The sequence below is a fragment of the Chiloscyllium plagiosum genome, chromosome 16, assembly GCF_004010195.1.
Source record: "Chiloscyllium plagiosum isolate BGI_BamShark_2017 chromosome 16, ASM401019v2, whole genome shotgun sequence".
Lineage (NCBI taxonomy): Eukaryota > Metazoa > Chordata > Chondrichthyes > Orectolobiformes > Hemiscylliidae > Chiloscyllium > Chiloscyllium plagiosum.
Window position 1 is genome coordinate 29,978,126 of NC_057725.1, and position 18,877 is coordinate 29,997,002.

The 18,877-nt window shown below is 42.8% G+C and overlaps 1 protein-coding gene across 1 annotated transcript in view; it reads left to right on the forward strand.

Annotated features, from left to right (window-relative positions):
- dkk3b (dickkopf WNT signaling pathway inhibitor 3b) overlaps nt 1–16,766 on the forward strand; it is a 33,811-nt gene extending 17,045 nt beyond the window's left edge. Inside the window, exons 3-6 of the mRNA XM_043705671.1 lie at nt 6,942–7,034; nt 7,976–8,120; nt 10,185–10,341; nt 16,011–16,766. Of these exons, the coding sequence (XP_043561606.1) occupies nt 6,942–7,034; nt 7,976–8,120; nt 10,185–10,341; nt 16,011–16,257 (642 nt within the window). The 3' untranslated portion in view covers nt 16,258–16,766. The remainder of the gene's footprint in view (nt 1–6,941; nt 7,035–7,975; nt 8,121–10,184; nt 10,342–16,010) is intronic.
- Nucleotides 16,767–18,877: the final 2,111 nt, after the last annotated feature.

Below are 18,877 nucleotides of genomic sequence, written 5' to 3' on the forward strand. Positions count from 1 at the left end.
GTTGTTTTTCGCAGTATTCCCTGACTAGTGGATAATTCCTACACCGGAACCCTGGAGTCTGTTCAGATCAGCAACAGAAATGGATATTTATGAGCAGGCATGTCCATTCATGCCCCTGTTCTGTTCCACCAACTGGATCATGAACTGATCTGTGGCTAAACTCCGTTTACTAATACTATGGACGCTAGAAGTTTAAAATAGAAAATGCTGCCGATTGAGAGAGAAATGGAATTATGTTTGCGGTCTATGATTTTTATCAGCAGAACTCTATCCCCAGTGCTATAGGAGCTGCAACGTGTCTCTAGCATTTTTCTGTTTTTACTCGTCTCTGGATTTCCCCGCCAGAAGAAATAATTTAGCTGTCTGCTCTAGGTATCCAATCTAAGATACTTATTATTTTAAATAACTCAGTCATATTAGATTCAACCATCTAAATACCATGGAATGCAAGCTTAGTTAATGAAACCTGTCTTTATTGAGAAACTGGGGATAAAAGATGTAAGTTCATACAGATCTATGCTGCATTTGCTTCAGAACTAATATCGCCTTCCTTTGCGGTCTGGTCATAGAGTCATAGAGATGTACAACACGGAAACAGACCGTTCGGTCCATGCCAACCAGATATCCAAACCCAATCTAGTACCACCTGCCAGTACCCTGCCCATTTCCCTCCAAACCCTTCCTATTCATATACCCATCCAGATGCCTTTTAAATGTTGCAATTGTACCAGCCTCCACCACTTCCTCTGGCAGCTCATTCCATACACGTACCACTCTCTATGAAAACATTGCCCCTTAGGTCTCTTTTATATCTTTCCCCTCTCCCCTAAACCTATGCCGTCTAGTTCTGGACTCCCCCAACCCAGAGAAAACACTTTGTCTATTTATCCTATCCATGCCCCTCATAATTTTGTAAACCTCTATAAGGTCACCCCTCAGCCTCCGACGCTCCAGGGAGAACAGGCCCAGCCTGTTCAGCCTCTCCCTATAGCTCAAATCCTCCAACCCCGGCAACATCCTTGTAAATCATTTCTGAACCTTTTCAAGTTTCACAACACCTTTCCGATAGGACAGAGACCAGAAGTGCATGCAATATTCCAACAGTGGCCTAACCAATGTCCTGTACAGCCGCAACATTACCTTCCAACTCCTGTACTCAATACTCTGACCAATAAAGGAAAGCATACCAAACACCTTCTTCACTATCCTATCTACCTGCGACTCCACTTTCAAGGAGCTATGAACCTGCACTCCAAGGTCTCTTTGTTCAGCAACACTCCCTAGTACCTTATCATTAAGTGTACAAGTCCTGCTAAGATTTGCTTTCCCAAAATGCAGCACCTCACTGTACAACCTAAGTTGGTCATCTTCCATTTTGTATCCCTTAGTGATTTTTATGTACATGGTGCCCTTCACAGTTCCCAAGCTCATCCCAATTTAGACACATGCCCGACACACAATTGAACTAAACCTGATGGCTCGGCTCCGTCTGGGTGATCTTGAACCTCACGATGTTATACTCCTACCTGCTGTTGTTTTTCAACTCTGTTGTGTTCCTCTGCCTTTTTTTGTAATTTCTTGTTCCCATCCCAACCGAATAGAGATGCATTTAAATTGTTTACTGAGCAAGGGGAATCTCGAACGTGTGGCTGACTTTCTCAGCGAGCTCCAACCCTTTGATTAACACCTAGGGTAATCAAAAAGGAGATGGCCGTGCATGTTTGCCGCCTTAATTTGCTAATATGCAGTCGGTTTCACAAACTGAGCAGATGTTTACAGTAACCTGTAATTTAAGAAAAAAATCCAGGAAGTGTTTTGCCACCAATATACACCAGTGAAATTAAGCAGTGCAGATTAACAGATTGAGGACTGAATGCATTTTGGAAGCTGTTAAATATCAAAAAACATTTATCTCTATAACCTAGTGTGCCTCCCAACTTCATGTCATCAGCAAACTTAAATGTGCAACTTTATAAACAACTTGATGCTCCATAAAACATGGATGCTTTGCATTTCGACGACTGAAGTAGCCTGAACCCTTGTCCAGCAATATGTTTCAACAATAGACAAAGTCAATTTTGTTTTGTGTTGAGACCAGTCTAGCGAATGTTCCCCCATTTGTTCCAAGAACAGTAATCTGTGCTTGTCATGGTACGTGGTTTTGGTCAGCATCTTGTTCTGATTTGTAGTTCTGTGATTCATAGCTGGGGGACTGAGGGTTCCTGTTTGATGTGAGGCCACACAGCAGCAGCCATTCCCATTGATTCAGACTGAACTGAAGGCTGATTCCAAGGAATTCAGCACAAAAACACCCAGCCTTCTCAGTGCCTTGTGCTTGAATTGACTCATTGTTTGCTGCTGTTCAGAAACATTGTTAGCAGCGTCTTTGAGATGGATTCGCTGTTTGTTGAAGCAAGCCACCAGACCTTTACAACCTGCTGGGAATTCAGCATGCTTGTGGTTAATCCACTCCCTGACTCTACCTTCCCGTACTGTCCCCATATCCTTTTAAACATAATGTCATCAGTGATTTTCTTGCCGCCACCATGGAATCTGTATTGGGATCTCACCTTTTCTTGTTTATTCATAACTTGTGTGAATGGCTGCAGTCTGCCCCTTTGTGGAAGCGGGTGTGGCCCGCCCTTTTGCGGGAGCGGGTGCGATGTTGTCTATCGACTTTTGGAGGTAGCATTAAGTTTGGAGGGTCACTGGTACAAATTGGAGCAGCAAGCCACTCTGACAGGTTGGGTGGGCAAAGTTCTGTCAGGCTGAGTTCAACATGGGAGAAGTGTGACGTCATCACTTTGAACCGACCAAATGTTGGAATATATTCTAAACAGTGACAAACTAAGGATTGTTGTGGTTCAGAGAGAGATGGAAGCTCAGCTATATCCAGTAATTAAATGCCAGTACCTGTAGACAGATACAATCAAGAAGGCTTAAGGAGTTATCTAAGTGGAGCAAGTTTATTGTTCAGTTGAGTAGTCTTTGGTCAGAGCCTATCTGGAGTGACTTTGATTCTGGCCACTTCACTTTAAGATATATTGATGTTGGATGGCTGTAGCAGATTAATTCTGAAGTTTAGAGTTAAATTGTGAGGACATGTTGCAGAAACCAGACTTGTATTCCCTTGAGCACAGGAGATTAGGGGGTGATATGAATCACTTATTTAAAATGTTAAAACAATTCAGTTGGGTAGATAAGAGATCATTTCCTCCAGATTCAGTGGGGGAATCTGAAACAATAGGACAATAACTAATATTCCCTCTCGTGTGGTGCTGGTGCAGGACAAAGCAGCAGTGCAGGAGATGAGCAAACAAACAGAAGTGGTCCCTTTCAGAGACCAAAGAGTCCAACACATACACTGTGCACTGTGTAAGGAAATCAAAGATAACATTGGAGAGGATCTTAAAATTAGTGCCAGCCATTTCAGAAGGCAAGTTGGAAAGCACTTCTTCACATACAGGCAACTGAGAAGCTGGAATTTTCCCTCTCCTAACTTGGTGTTCCTGAAGTTAAGATGGGGAGTGGTCTGGAGGTGAAAGAGGGAGTTGTTGATTGGTGTTTTGAAGATTGTGATCAGTTGCTTTTTTTTTAATTGAGTAAAGGAATTATGGGAAATGGAGAGGAAGTGAAGTTGGGATCCAGATTAGCCTTGATCCCATTGAATCGTGGAAAGGGATGGCTGAATGACCACCTCCCAACCTAACAAACTTCCATTGAGTGAGTGGCCCATCTCTAGAATGAGCTTTGTTGGGAAGCGAAGAAAATGAGTTCTGATTCATCCGAATTATAAATGAGAGATTCCTCTTAATAATATTTTGGGATAGAGAACTGAATAATTTAAGATCAATAAGTCAGTTTCTTCTGCAGTTGAATAAAGTTGTCCTTTAAATAACCTTTGTTTTACACACACAAAACAAATGATTAACCTCTCTGAAATAACACCTAACAGCAGTTAAACATTGTAGCTTTAAGGAACTGCATGCATAGCAGAATAATACATGTGCATTGGTGTGTAATCCTTCCGTTCTTGGTTAGCAACGTGGCATATGACTTGCAGCCAGCCCATCTTGAGAGGAGCTAACTAGTTTCTAAAATAATTGATATTGTATACACCATTTTGATCTTTTTAAAAAAGGATGAAGCAGAGTTGAAAACATCACAGAAGGGAGAGAACCTTTTAGCTTGTGTGAAATGCTGACACCTCATTGGCTGGAGCAATTCAGTGTGTGAAAGCTGCCAAGATTGTGATCCATTGGAAAAATGTGCAACACGGAACTGGAACATAATGTAACTGTGTTCCAATATTGCCTTAAACAGAGCCTTACAGCAACAGTTATCTCCCATCACCCTTTCCCCATCATTAATATAATGTCAGGTTTGGCGAGAACACATTTTACTGTAATCATAGAGGTGTGGTTTATCTCTTGAAGTAATGCAGTTTCCTCATCATTGTCCTAATGAGTTACTTAACTTGAGGAAAATTTTGATCTCTAACTATATGTTTTATTTGGAAGGGGGAACGTTCAGGGTTTTGAATATCAGGAGAGCCAGCTGCCACAGTTTTTCTTTAAATGTTGGATTAATCTTTCTTGAAAGATTTCCAGTTATTCGTTGCCCAACCACAAGAACGTATTGGCTGACTCTGAGTCTGCGGCTTTTGCCATGGAGCTGTGTGGGGATCTTGTTTGGATCCCTTGACTTGAATCCCTTGACTTGAATCCTGCTTTCAGCCTGGACACTGGAACGGCCGGATACTGGAGGCTATGAGCCAAACCCAGTGTCTAATCGCCAAATTCAGTGGGATGTATTCCTGGATGCTTTATCCCTCCACCATCGTTCTTTGCCTGATGTTGCCTCTTTATATCCCCACCTCCTCATAACTGATCAAAAAACACAGGGGCTTTTCATTTACTGATTTTACTGACTCTTGACTGAATCAAATAACATTCTCTTGCATCATGAATATTTTTCTAACTCGCTGTTCAAAGTGATTTATGGACAAAAACAGTTTAATTTCATACTATGGCATTTCTCCTCAGGCTTAGTTTGAAACTGTCTCAGTGCTTAGTCTTCAGATCCTGAAGGTTTGACAAGCCTGTGGGATGGTGTCATTAGGGAATGGAGTTATTAGAAAATGTCAAGGAAAAACAGTGCTAAAGAATAAGTAGCCTGTTCAGATTGGGTACTAGTTTAACCACAAACCCTAGTTTAAATGTAATGTTGTCCTATTAAACCTAATGCAGAATTCCCAGTGGAAAATGTTGCTCACTGGGTTATCTTGTCTCTGAGGCCAGAGGTCATGGGTTCAAATCCATCTTAAAGATTTGATTCATCATTCCAGCCCATTCTGTCAGAGTATTGAGGAAGTGCTGCCATTCTAATGTGTTAAACCAAACCAGACCCCCCTCCTCCGCTGGATGTGAAAGATTCCCTTAAATTTTTCGAAGAAACCTTGCTAAACCCATCTCCAAACACGTGTAATGTGGTCATTTTGTAGGATCTGTCCGTGCACAAGTTGATTGCCCTTGTTCCCTGCTTTACAACGGTGGCTACCCTGCAAAATTAGCTGTCAAGTAAGAATGGGCTTGCATTTCAAATCCTCAGGATGAGCCAAAATGCTTTACAGTCAGTGAAGTGTTTTTGAAGTTTAGGGGTGTATGAAATGCAGCAAGATCAAACTAACAGTAATTTGACAAGTGATGACATAATCTTGTAGTGATGTTGATTGACTGGTAAATATCGGCCTGGACACTGGGGAGAACTGTCTAGTTTTTCTTTGAATAGAGCCATGAGATCTATGATCACCTGACCAAGGAGTCTGAAAGATGGCACATCGTGCATTTATGTGCCAGCCTGGATTTTGTTCTCCAGTCTTTGGAGTGGGGTTGGAATCACAATCTTCCTACCCAAGTGACAAAGAGACAGACACCCATATTTGTTTTCAAGTCCCTTGCCCTTCCCAGTGTCATCACCACCTTCAGCCCTCAGCTCACCTGGGATACATCTCCAATTCTGCCCCTTGTGGGTCCTTAATTCACATTTCTTTATCAGTGCTTCAATTACCTGGGCCCTAAACTCTGAAATACAGCAAATTTCTGTCTTCCCTCCTTCAAAATTATCTTTGACCAAGCTTTTGGCCATTTGACCTGATACATCTGCCGAGGCAGATAGATGTTCAGTTTTAGGGCAACGTGGTTGCTCAGTGGTTAACATTGCTGCCTCACAGCGCCAGGGACCTGGTGACTGGCTGTATGAAGTTTGAACGTTCTCCCTGTGTCTGCATACGTTTCCTTCATGTGCTTCAGTTTCCTCCCACAATCCAAAGATGTGTAGGTTCGGTGGCTTGGCCATGCTAAATTACCTATAGTGCCCAAGATGTGCAGGCTAGGTGGATTAACCATGGGAAATGCAGGCTTACAAATGGTGGGTGGGAGGGGGAATTGCTGGATGGGATGCTGTTCTGAGGGTCGGTGTGGACTTGTTGGGCCAAATGACCTGTTCTCTCACTGTAGGGATTCTATGAAATGAATTTTCTCTCTACTGCAACAGGATTTATTCCCATGTTTAAAGGTGCCGTACGAATGCAGAGTTTTAGCAAAACATATTGTGCATAGGCCATCATCAGTAATTGAGGAGAAAGTGAGGTCTGCAGATGCTGGAGATCAGAGTTGGAAATGTGTTGCTGGAAAAGCGCAGCAGGTCAGGCAGCATCCAGGGAACAGGAGAATCGACATTTCGGGCATAAGCCCTTCTTCAGGAATCCTGAAGAAGGGCTTACGCCCGAAACATCGATTCTCCTGTTCCCTGGATGCTGCCTGACCTGCTGCGCTTTTCCAGCAACACATTTCCATCATCAGTAATTCCTTGTTCTGGAGCAGTAAATGGTGTTTATAATTGTGGCTGTTGTTAATATCATACTGATTGTGCTCCTGTAGGAGTGTATGGTTGACGAGGATTGCAGGAAAGACCATTTCTGCTGGGTTGATGTCTTGGAGTCGAAATGCATTCCACAAAGAGCACAGGAGGAGGTGAGTGCTGTCAGTCATTGGGGCTCTTTCACATTCGCTTTGGGATGTGGGTGGGTGTTGCTGGAGTTCCTTTACCCTGAAAAGGGGATGGTGGCTGTTCTTAAGTTGCTGTCAGTGAGCTAGACACCACTTTGAGTCAATATTGCTGGTGTAGACCTGGGGTTATGTGCAGGGCCGGACTGAGCAAGAAAAACATCTCCTTTCCAAAAGGCCATGAGTGAACTGGATGAGTTTACATGATTCTTGTAGTTTCATGTTCACTTATTTTAATTAAATATTAAAAATAAAAACAAGTTCAAATGTTTAAATTATCGATCTTCACTGGAATGCTAGTTTGTTCACAAAATCTACAAGGAACGATGGTTATACAGTAGCGCCTCGACTTACGAACTTAATCCGTTCCGGGACCCGGTTCGCGAACCGAAAAGTTCGCGAACTGAATCGATTTTTCCCATTACTCGGATAGCGTAAGAATGCTCGGACGTAGCAACGAGCGCTGTTCACGGCGCACGCGCCAAAGACGAACAGAATGAGAGATTTTGCGTTCAATAAGCGTGTAGCAAAGCAGAACAATGAAACCATGCAGTCGCACACGGGCTTTTTGCGCTCGTGCCTTCGTTCGTATCTTGAATTTCGTACGTACGTTGAAGCATGTCGAGGTGCTACTGTATAACAAAGAGGCAGGCTATTCAGCCCAACTATTCACTGTTGGTAATAACATTCCATATTAGTCTCTCTCCATTCCATTTGCTTCATATTAGCTTTTCATCACACCTTTCCATATTTTGTGTTTGTCTGATTTTCTTTTGAACTGAATGTGATACTATCAGCGTCAACCACATCCCAGGAAGGAATGATTTATCTTCAGTATTCAGAATGTCTTTGTCCTAGAAGTTGATTAGTTGGATGTTGACTGTACATTTTGTTATGGATTTCTTTAGAATTGTACTCGAGATGGAGAATGTGATTCGGATTCTTTGTGTATCTGGGGACAATGCAAAAGAAGTGCGGTGAAAGGAGAAACTGGCTCCATCTGTGATAAGCAACAGGATTGCAGTGGGAACCTATGTTGTGCCTTCCACACCTGTGAGTTACAAAAAATAATCTGATTCCTTCCCCATGCTACTACAGCTGGGCTTTTCTAAAGTGTGCAAGTGCGGGGTCATATGGTCAGGTTTAGCCACTCGCCTGATATACAAAATACTATTTAGCTTAAAACATGGGCCTGTCTCTCTCCTAATTTAAGAAAGCAATTTAAAGCTGCTTGTTTTTTCCAGACCTGGAAATGCAAGTTTTCAAGGAGCTGTGAAGTTTCCAGCCCAAATAGCAATTAAATTCCTGTAGGTCTCTGGCTGTATCAACTTGCAGTAATTTGGCTCTAGATTGGTGGTGCTGGAAGAGCACAGCAGGTCAGGCAGCATCCAAGGAGCTTCGAAATCGACGTTTCTGGCAAAAGCCCTTCAGGAATAAAGGCAGAGAGCCTGAAGCGTGGAGAGATAAGCTACAGGAGGGTGGGAGTGGGGAGAAAGTAGCATAGAGTACAATAGGTGAGTGGGGGAGGGGATGAAAGTGATAGGTCAGGGAGGAGAGGGTGGAGTGGATAGGTGGAAAAGGAGATAGGCAGGTAGGACAAGTCTGGCCAAGTCATGGGGACAGTGCTGAGCTGGACGTTTGGAACTAGGGTGAGGTGGGGGAAGGGGAAATGAAGAAGCTGTTGAAGTCCACATTGATGCCCTGGGGTTGAAGTGTTCCGAAGCGGAAGATGAGCCTTTCTTCCTCCAGGCGTCTGGTGGTGAGGGAGTGGCGGTGAAGAAGGCCCAGGACCTCCATGTCCTCGGCAGAGTGGGAGGGGGAGTTGAAATGTTGGGCCACGGGGCAGTGTGGTTGATTGGTGCGGGTGTCCTGGAGATATTCCCTAAAGCGCTATGTTAGGTGGCACCCAGTCTCCCCAATGTAGAGGAGACTGCATCGGGAGCAACGGATACAGTAAATGATATTAGTGGATGTGCAGGTAAAACTTTGATGTGCTCCTTTAGGGCTTTGGATGGAGGTGAGGGAGGAGGTGTGGGCGCAGGTTTTACAGTTTCTGCGGTGGCAGGGGAAGGTGCCAGGATGGGAGGGTGGGTTGTAGGGGGGTGTGGACCTGACCAGGTAGTCACGGAGGGAACGGTCTTTGCGAAAGGCGGAAAGGGGTGGGGAGGGAAATATATCCCTGGTGGTGGGGTCTTTTTGGAGGTGGCGGAAATGTCGGCGGATGATTTGGTTTATGCGAAGGTTGGTAGGGTGGAAGGTGAGCACCAGGGGCATTCTGTCCTTGTTACGGTTGGAGGGGTGGGGTCTGAGGGCGGAGGTGCGCAATGTGAATGAGATGTGTTGGAGGGCATCTTTAACCACGTGGGAAGGGAAATTGCGGTCTCTAAAGAAGGAGGCCATCTGGTGTGTTCTGTGGTGGAACTGGTCCTCCTGGGAGCAGATACGGCGGAGGCGGAGGAATTGGGAATACGGGATGGCATTTTTGCAAGAGGTATGGTGTGGCTGTATCAACTTGCAGCTGGCCTCAGACTGTGGTAACTTACTTTAACTAAACCTAGTGGTGAGAAAGGGACAGGCCAACCCTAAAATAAACTTTGTATGTTTGCTTTTAATATTTTTGTGAAGGAGACTAGAATGAAGAGATACAGTTTAAAAGTAAGAGGTTTCCCTTATCAGGTCGAGATGAGAGTTGGTTTTTCTGAGGGTTGTTAATCTGCAAAATTCTCTTCCACAGAATGCGTGGAGGCGGAGTGATTGAATACAGTGAAAGTGGAGTGCAACAGAATTCTGATAGATGAAGAAGTTGAGGGTTATGAGGGCTTGGGAGGAAGGCAGACTGTCCAATCAGCTGTGATGTTATTGAATAGTAAAGAAGAGAATGATCTATTCCTAATGCCAAATCCTATATTCCTATGATTATACAGTTTGTGATTCATAATGGGATGTGTTCGAAAATATTTATTTCCTTTTAATAATACATAATAGAAAAATAGGTTTGCTCGTTTGGTAGTTGTTGAGAGAGGTTGGAACACTTGTGAAATAGCCTGTTGTCCTGAACCATCATTGACATTGCAGACACAATGTTGCTGTCACAAAGTCTTTATTAATTTCACTCAGATCTCTTGTTTCCTGTGTGTACCCCACTGCCCTCCAAGGGCCAACTCTGTCGTGATCCCACACTCCGAAGTTTGGATCTCATCACCTGGGAGATGGAGCCAGATGGAGCTTTAGACCACTGTCCCTGCGTCAAGGGGCTGGTGTGCCAATCTGAAGGGTAAGAGGCTGTTCAACATGATTTGATTTTACAGTTTTTACAAAACGAATGGGCCTGACCTTTACTCCCTGAAAACCCAACCAGAGTAAAAGTCTTTCTGGATTTGTCTCCTGCTTTTGGAATGTATACGTGGGCATGTTTGACAATCAGGCACTGGCTGTAATCACACGACAGTATAATTACTGTCACCATTTACAACCTGCTGGTTTTTATCATAAGATCTTTTCTATCTCCATAGTAATAATGGACTGCAGTTGCTGGAAATAGAGTCACAGAGATGTACAGCATGGAAACAGACTCTTCGGTCCAACCTGTCCATGCCGACCAGATATCCCAACCCAATCTAGTCCCACCTGCCAGTACCCGGCCCATATTCCTCCAAACCCTTCCTATTCATATACCCATTGAAATGCCTCTTAAATGTTGCAATTGCATCATCTTCCACCACTTCCTCTGGCAGCTCATTCCATACACGTACCACCCACGTGTGAAAATGTTGCCCCTTAGGTCTCTTTTATATATTTCCCCTCTCACCCTAAACCTATGCCGTCTAGTTCTGGACTCCCCGACCCAGGGAAAAGACTTTGCCTATTTATCCTATCCATGCCCCTCATGATTTCGTAAACCTCTATAAGGTCACCCCTCAGCTTCCGACTCTCCAGGGAAAACAGCCCCAGCCTGTTCAGCCTCTCCCTATAGCTCAGATCCTCCAACCCTGGCAACATCCTTGTAAATCTTTCTGAACCCTTTCAAGTTTCACAACATCTTTCCGATAGGAAGGAGACCAGAATTGCATGCAATATTCCAACAGTGGCCTAACCAATGTCCTGTACTATCTGAATTAAACTCCATCTGCCACTTCTCAGCCCATTGGCCCATCTGGTCCAGATCCTGTTGTAATCTGAGGTAACCCTCTTCGCTGCCCACTACACCTCCAATTTTGGTGTCATCTGCAAAATTACTAACTGTACCTCTTATGCTCATATCCAAATCATTTATGTAAATGACAAAAAATAGAGGACCCAGCACCGATTCTTGTGGCACTCCACTGGTCACAGGCCTCCAGTCTGAAAAACAACCCTGCACCACCTCCCTCTGTCTTCTACCTTTTGAGCCAGTTCTGTATCCAAATGGCTAGTTCTCCCTGTATTCCATGAGATCTAACCTTGCTACTCAGTCTCCCATGGGCAACCTTGTCGAACGCCTTACTGAAGTCCATATAGATCACATCTACTGCTCTGCCCTCATCAATCCTCTTTGTTACTTTCTCAAAAAACCCAATCAAGTTTGTGAAATTTGAAACAAAAACAGAGTGCTGATGAGATTCAGCAGATCTGGCAGCGAGTGTCGAGAGAAAACAGTTAACATTTTGCGTCGAGTGCAAATATCATTCTGATAAGGGGTCACTTGACTTGAAATGGCGGCTGTCCTTTCTCTCTGCAGGTCCTGTCAGACCTGCTGAGTTTTCTATGCCTTTTTTAGGCTATAATTGAAAATCTTAATCCCCTCAGACTTTAAGTTGTGCGTGAACAAGTGTTGATGTTAGCCTGCTTGGGCTCAGTTAGTTTAGTTGGCTGGATGGCTGGTTTGTAATGCAGAGTGACACCAACAGCATGGGTACAATTCCAACACTGGCTGAGGTCACCAGCAAAGTCATGCTTTCTCACTCTCTCCCCTTGCTTGCGGTGTGGTGTCCCTGAGGTTAAATTCACCACCAGGTGACTCTGTCTGAGAGGGCAGCTGTATGGTCCCCTGGCAACTTTGGCAACTCTACTTGTCAAGAGGGAAAGAAAATAAATTAACATCCGCTTTGAAGTAAGAATAGAGTATCAGCTTGGCTTAGTGAGCCACCAGTCTGATCTGAGTTGGGGGTTCATAAATTCCAGTCCCACTGCAGTGTCCATTACACGTAAACCAGGCTGACATTCCCAGCACAGTACTGAGGGAATGCTGCACTGACAGTGGTACACAGGAACAGATGTAGGCTATTCAGCCCATCAAGCCTGCCCTGCCATTCAATATGATCATGGCTTATTGGACACTTCATTGCCTTTAATCCATCCCATCCACCTTACCAATACATCACAATTTATATCTTTCTCATTGAGCTTTGCATCATCTGCAAATTTGGCAGTATTACATTTTGTCGTCACCTCAAAATCTCAGATATTGTGAATAGCTGAGACGCAAGTACTGACTCTTTCAGTAGTCATCTTCATTGTGGAATTGTCAGACTCATTGATTCTGCCTGTTAACCAATCATTTGTCCATGCCAATGCATTGCCTCCTATCCTAGTGCTTTAATTATTCAACCATCCTCTTGTTGGGCATAGTCTTTATCAAAGGCCACTGAAAATTTACTTCTGCTACATCCATTGGCTTTCCTTTATCAATTTTGTTTTTAACATCTTGTCAAAGACAATTGCTCATTTGGAAATCCATACTCAATAAGCACATTCAGATCATTATCAACCAAGTGTCTATCCCATCCTTTCTAGCATTTTCCTTACTGATACAAGACTGTTCCCTTTTTCTCCCTCGTTTCCTCCTTTAGTGGGAATCTGCAGGAATCTTTCCAGATCTTAAAGAATTTTGGAAGACAATCACCAGTAAATTGACCATCTTTATAGTTACCTCCTTCAACACCCTGGGAGGTAGACCATCAGTTCCTGAGAATTTATCAATTCCATTAATATGGTCAATGCAATCTTCTTGTAAATGCTAATTTTCCTTAAACTCTTCACTCTCATCCCTTGGACCCTTGAATCTGTAGATCTGCAAGATTCCTTACAATTTTCTCAGTGAAAACAAACAACAAAGTAATTATTTAGCATGGATGTAGGTTTGCTCGCTGAGCTGGAAGGTTCATTTCCAGACGTTTCGTCACCCAACTAGATAACTTCTTCAGTGGGCCTCAGGCGAAGCACTGCTGATAAGTCCTGCTTTCTATTTGTGTGTGGGTTTCTTTGTGTTGGTGATGTCATTTCTGGCAGTGATGTCACTTCCTATTCTTTCTCAGCAGGTGGTAGATCGAGTTAGATCCCATCTACCACCCCTGAGGAAGAGAACGGGAAGTGACTTCACAGGATGACAAAACGTCTGGAAATGAACCTTCCAGCTCAGTGAGCAAGCCTATATCCAGAAATTCAACCTGAGCTACAAATCTTATCAAACTCGCTAATTATTTAGCATCTCGGCTATTTCTCTATTCTCCGTTTATAAATTCTCCTGACTCTGCCTGTGATGATCTTGCATTTGATTTAGCCAAATATTTGTCTTTTTATATACTGACAAGAACTTCTGTAGCCCAGCTTTGCTTTTTGCTTGATTACATTCATATCCAATTCTCCCTTTACCAGTTACTTGATCTTCCTGTGTAGCTTATGAACTTTCCAATCTTCAAACTATTATTAACTTTATTGGTCTTTTTTAATCTTATGGAATCTTGAAATTCATTTGTATGCCATGGTTCCATGACGGTTTTTCTTGTTTGCACTTTGCTGTAAATCATGTATTTTCCCAAGCCACTTTGGGCCTCATACCTTCATAATTTCCCTTATTCAAATTTGACTCCCTTGCTTCAAAACAAACTCCCTCACTTCCAAACTTGGTGTAAAATTCTACCATATTATGGTCACTCATCCCTAAAGTATTATTTATAACCAGAATTAGCCTTTTTTCATTACATATTGCTCAGTATGCAATAGCATATCCTGTATCTGGCTCCTCAACATACTGCTGTAAAAATATTTTTTAAATTTGAAGACCTGTCAAAGTCAGCCTCCATAGATTTAGTGGTCAATTGATTCATGTCATCTACATACAGATTAAAGTTACTCATGCATACTTTACATGCATGTTTTACATGCTATGTACTTTGCTCATCTGCTGAACTGTTGGAAGATCAGTATTGTTTCCCTCCCATCCAGTACTGTGATACAGGTCTCTTGTTCTCTGTTTCCATCCCACCAGTTCAATCTGCTATTTCTGCCATCTCCATCCAGTGTGATGCTGCCACCTCAAACCTCCTCTTCTGTCACCATTCCAAAGGGACCTGTCCCTCTGAGAGACCCGGGTCCACCCCAACACATCAACTCCCCCCACAACACCTTGCCACAAACCTGCAGCCTGTCTAAAGTCTACACTTTAACTTTCTGTTCTCATAGTCCAAGGCTCCCAATAGATACAAAACAGGTATTTGCTTGTTTCTTTCAGTCTGGTTTACTGTATTCTGTATGTTGTGGAGAGCAGTACAATGGGTGATCTTATTCCATAGTGCTCAATCTGCAGCAAGGCCCTGACCTTCTGATTTCCTGACCCTTTAATTCCCCATCCTGCTCTCCTGTTCACACTTTTGTCTTTTCCAGTGAAGCTCTGCAACAAGCATAAGGAACAGTACCTTCTCTGGACCGAATGTTGTGTTCAGAATTTTGCACCATGAACACTCTCTGTAATGTGCTGGTCTAAATCTTGTCTGTCTTTGCGCTGCCATTTTGATCCCACCATCCAGTTTGGAAGCTTGAATTCTGCTTTGTTTTTAAACAAATCTGAAATTGAAAAGCTGGTGGAAGTAGTGTTGGTGAAGCTGTTGGATTGTCTCTAACATCCGACTAGTTTAATAATGGGCTTTAAATAAAGAAACTTGCCATCCTCCCCTGACCTGGATCTGTTTATAAATTAAGTCCGATATCAATGTAGTTGACTGTTAACTGTCCTGTGAAGTGGTCTAGCAAGCCCCTCAGATATTGAATGTAAGGGCATTCATTCTGGCCTTACCAGTGCCTTGAATTAATTTTAAAAAGGACCATATAAAGCTTGCCTAATATAGACTCTGATTACAGTCAAAAGTCATTTTTTTAAAAAATTCAAATTTCACTAAGTTTCATTCAAAAGTTTCACTGATAAAATATTGAATTCATTTAAAACTCTGACCACCACTTGTTGAGCAAGTTTCTCTGGATTGAAAATTTCAAAGCATTTGTCAACGAAAACTTATAAATTGAGCAACGTTGTGCATTTACAGAGCATCATTAACAGATAAATGGCTTGCTGTTTGACAAAGATGACTTCTTAAAGTTCACTTATGGGATGTGGATGTCACTGGCAGGGCCAGTACTTATTGCCTATCCCTAGTTGGCCTTGAGAGGGTGCTAGTGAGCCGCTGCCTTGAACAGTTGCAGTCTGTGTGCTGTAGTTTGACCCACAATGCCCTTAAAAAGAGAATGCCAGGATTTTGACCTGGCCACACTGAAGGAACGGTGATATATTTCCAAGTCAGGATGGTAAGTTATTTGATAGGGAACTTCAAGTTGGTGGTGTTCACATGAGGGTAATGGTTGTGGGTTTGGAAGGTGCTGAGGAAATTTTGGAGATTAATCTTGTTGATCAATTGGCACATCGTGTTTTTAGTTGTAATTGAAGTTTGTCATGAATGGCTACTGATTTATATAGTGGTTAGGTGGGTGTGCATGGAACTGACATGTAGATCAGCTGTGATCTAACTGAACAAAGTAGACGACTTGAGGTGCTGAAGTGTCTCATTCTGTTTGTCTTAAGGTGTGACCAATGTACTAGACTTTGTGCTGTGTATAAAATGAATTGACATGATGCCACCAGGTTTGTTGAATTATATTTTTCTTATTCTTTCTGCCCCCCCCCCCTTCCCTTAGTAACATCTTTTTGTCGGTGTGTAAGGAGTCTGACCTTGAGCAGGTCTCTGCAGACCTGTCTCAGTATATGGAAATGGAAGAGGCACCATTTCTTCAGCTTGTAGCCCTCGAAGGTCCTGGTGATGTGGAGAGCTACACCTACACAATATCAGATGTGGAAGATGTGTGGGCTGTAGGGCTGGATTCAGTGACTGATCTTTATAACAAGGAGAACCCAGAGAAACATGATGATCCCGACACCATGTGAGATATTCCATTTGGAGAAAGTGCCAGTGTAAGAGGGCAGGATCTGGTTGAAACCGCTAACATTTCTTTATCGTCCAAATCAGGGCTATGACAATCCCTCAATCACCTCTCTGTGCATTAGGAAATGCAATAAGCAACTAGAGGCTTAATAGTAGGTTATTTTTACAATATGATGTGTAGATCTACTTGGCATTCTGTCCACAGATACCATTTACAGCTTGCTTTAGTGATGTAGACTGTAAATCTGTCACGGGCATGTTAATTTTCTGGGCTGGAGGATGTCGCACGGTTTACATATTTGGAGCATTGCAGAATACAAGTCATTTCCGTTGTGTGAGAACTGAACACTCCTCAAATCTGGTCTGCCCTCTCAAGTCAGTTTCACTTTTTTTGAAAAATATTCCTAAAAACAGCAAGAAACCATCAGGTTGTGGCTTTACCTCGCTAAAATATTTTCACAAATATGTAACTATTAATCAATAAAAAGACACCTTTTCAGTTGTGACATTGGATGATGTCTAGGTGTATTATTTGTAACAATACAGAGTTTACCAGTATGTCCCTGCCATTATTTTTGCACCACATGAGCATCCTTGCACCTTTCTATTCCATCAGCATATCCTTCTATTTGTTTTTCCCTGTGCATCTGCATTGTTGAAACATGTTGGTTTCTTAGGGGGCTGGACAGGATAAATGTGGAGAGGATGATTCCCCTCATGAGAGCGCCTAGAGCCAGAGGGCACAGTCTCAGAATAAAGGGGTACCAATGAGTTTCTTCTGAGGGTTGTGTCTTTGAAGCTCTTTGGCACAGATAGTCGTGGGGGCAGGGTCCTTGTGTGTATATAAGGCTGAGAGAGATTCTTGATCAGTAGGAGAATCAAAGGTTACAGGGAAGGCGCAGGAATGTGTCTTCAGTAATGTCAGATCACTCGTGATCTTATTGTATTGTGGTGCATTCTGGAGGGGCTAAATGGCCTATTCCTGTTCCTATATCATGTGGTCTTATGATCTATTCAGCTCAACAACCCCACCCCTTCTGTTTACCTCAGATTTGAAAAAAATGCCTGTTTAAATTACCTTATTATAACATGCATCACCCCTTTATTTGTCAATCTGATCAAATTTGTGTGTGCAGTGAACTCAATCAAACGACGAGATTGATAAAAAATTTTGTGATTTTGACCAGCACGAAACTTGGTTTGTTTCCCAGGTTAATGTTTCACTGTTGTGAGTGCTAAACTCCGCAGGATAGGAGTTAATACATGGAACCATATTGTACGATCTGGAGTGAGACTTAACCTCTAACCTGTAACTCTTGAGCCTGTCAAATAAGATAACTAAACACAAGTTAAACCCCAATAGGAAAGAATCCCATAGATGACTTTGTTACTTCTACCGGAATGCAAACTTGAAATTCATCAATTCCTGAGATTTTGATGTACTCTCTTAGGTAATTGGGAGTTGTCAATGTGTGCACACGTTCTGTGGGAACCCCCTCTACCTCCTAGAATCAGGAGATCACTGGTTCAAGTCTCACTCCAGAATTGAATATATAATTGAGCTATCTGTCTCTTTGGACATAAAAGGATGGCTTGGAGAGTCAGTCATAGGTTTAGTCTGTTGATAGTGGAACTTTCCTTCAGTCCTACCCCAGAGACCAGAGTACGGTAAGCTAGGCTAAACTCCTAGTATCATATTGACGGAATGCTACTTTGCGGAAGGTGCGATCAGTCATCTAACTGATATCTAATGTTATAGGATCTCTTAAGAGCAGGTGGGGTTTTCCCTGTGGTCTGGTTCAATATTCATCCCACAATCAATACAAATGACCAGTTCATGTTTTAATTAATATTATATGAAGAATCTTGCTGTGTTTCCACACTACAACAGCACTGGAGGGATGTCGATATATTTCCAAGTCAGGACGGTGAGTGGTTTCGAGGAGAACCTGCAGGTGATAGTGTTCTCATGTATCTGTTGTTGTTGCCCTTCTAGATGGGGTCATTGGTATGGAAAGTGTCTTGGTGAATTTCTGCAGTGCACCTTGTAGATGGTACATACTTCGGTTGTCAGTGGTGGAGGGAGTGGGTGTTTGAGGATGTTTTACCAATCGAGTGGGCTGCTTTGTCCTAGATGGTGCTAAGCTTGTGTTGACGGAGCTGCACCTATCCAGGCAAGTGGGGAGTATTCCATCACACTCCTGACTTGTCAGTGATGGGCAAGCTTTAGGAGATCAGGAGGGGAGATGGAAAGACTGATTTGGTTTGGTTGCCTTTTCTTGTAACATGTTCAACAAAAGCTTGGGTAACATTTACTTTCCTATTGCTTGCTTTCATAGTCAAATGCCCAATTTGTGCTCAAGGACTCTCAACCCTCTGAAAATCAGTCTTACTAAAATCAACCTTGCATTCTTCAAATATTCTGCTTTTCCATCCATCCATCCAAACTGTAATTCAACATTTCCTCATTATATTCTATGTACCATCACAATGTTCAATCACTTTATATATCTTTCCAGTTAGTTTTGTATTGTCACCTCACCTGAATCGTTTAGGTTCAATACTACGTAGACATGTTTGAGAAGACATTTGGTTAGAAATGTTAAGAGTCATGAAGGGTCT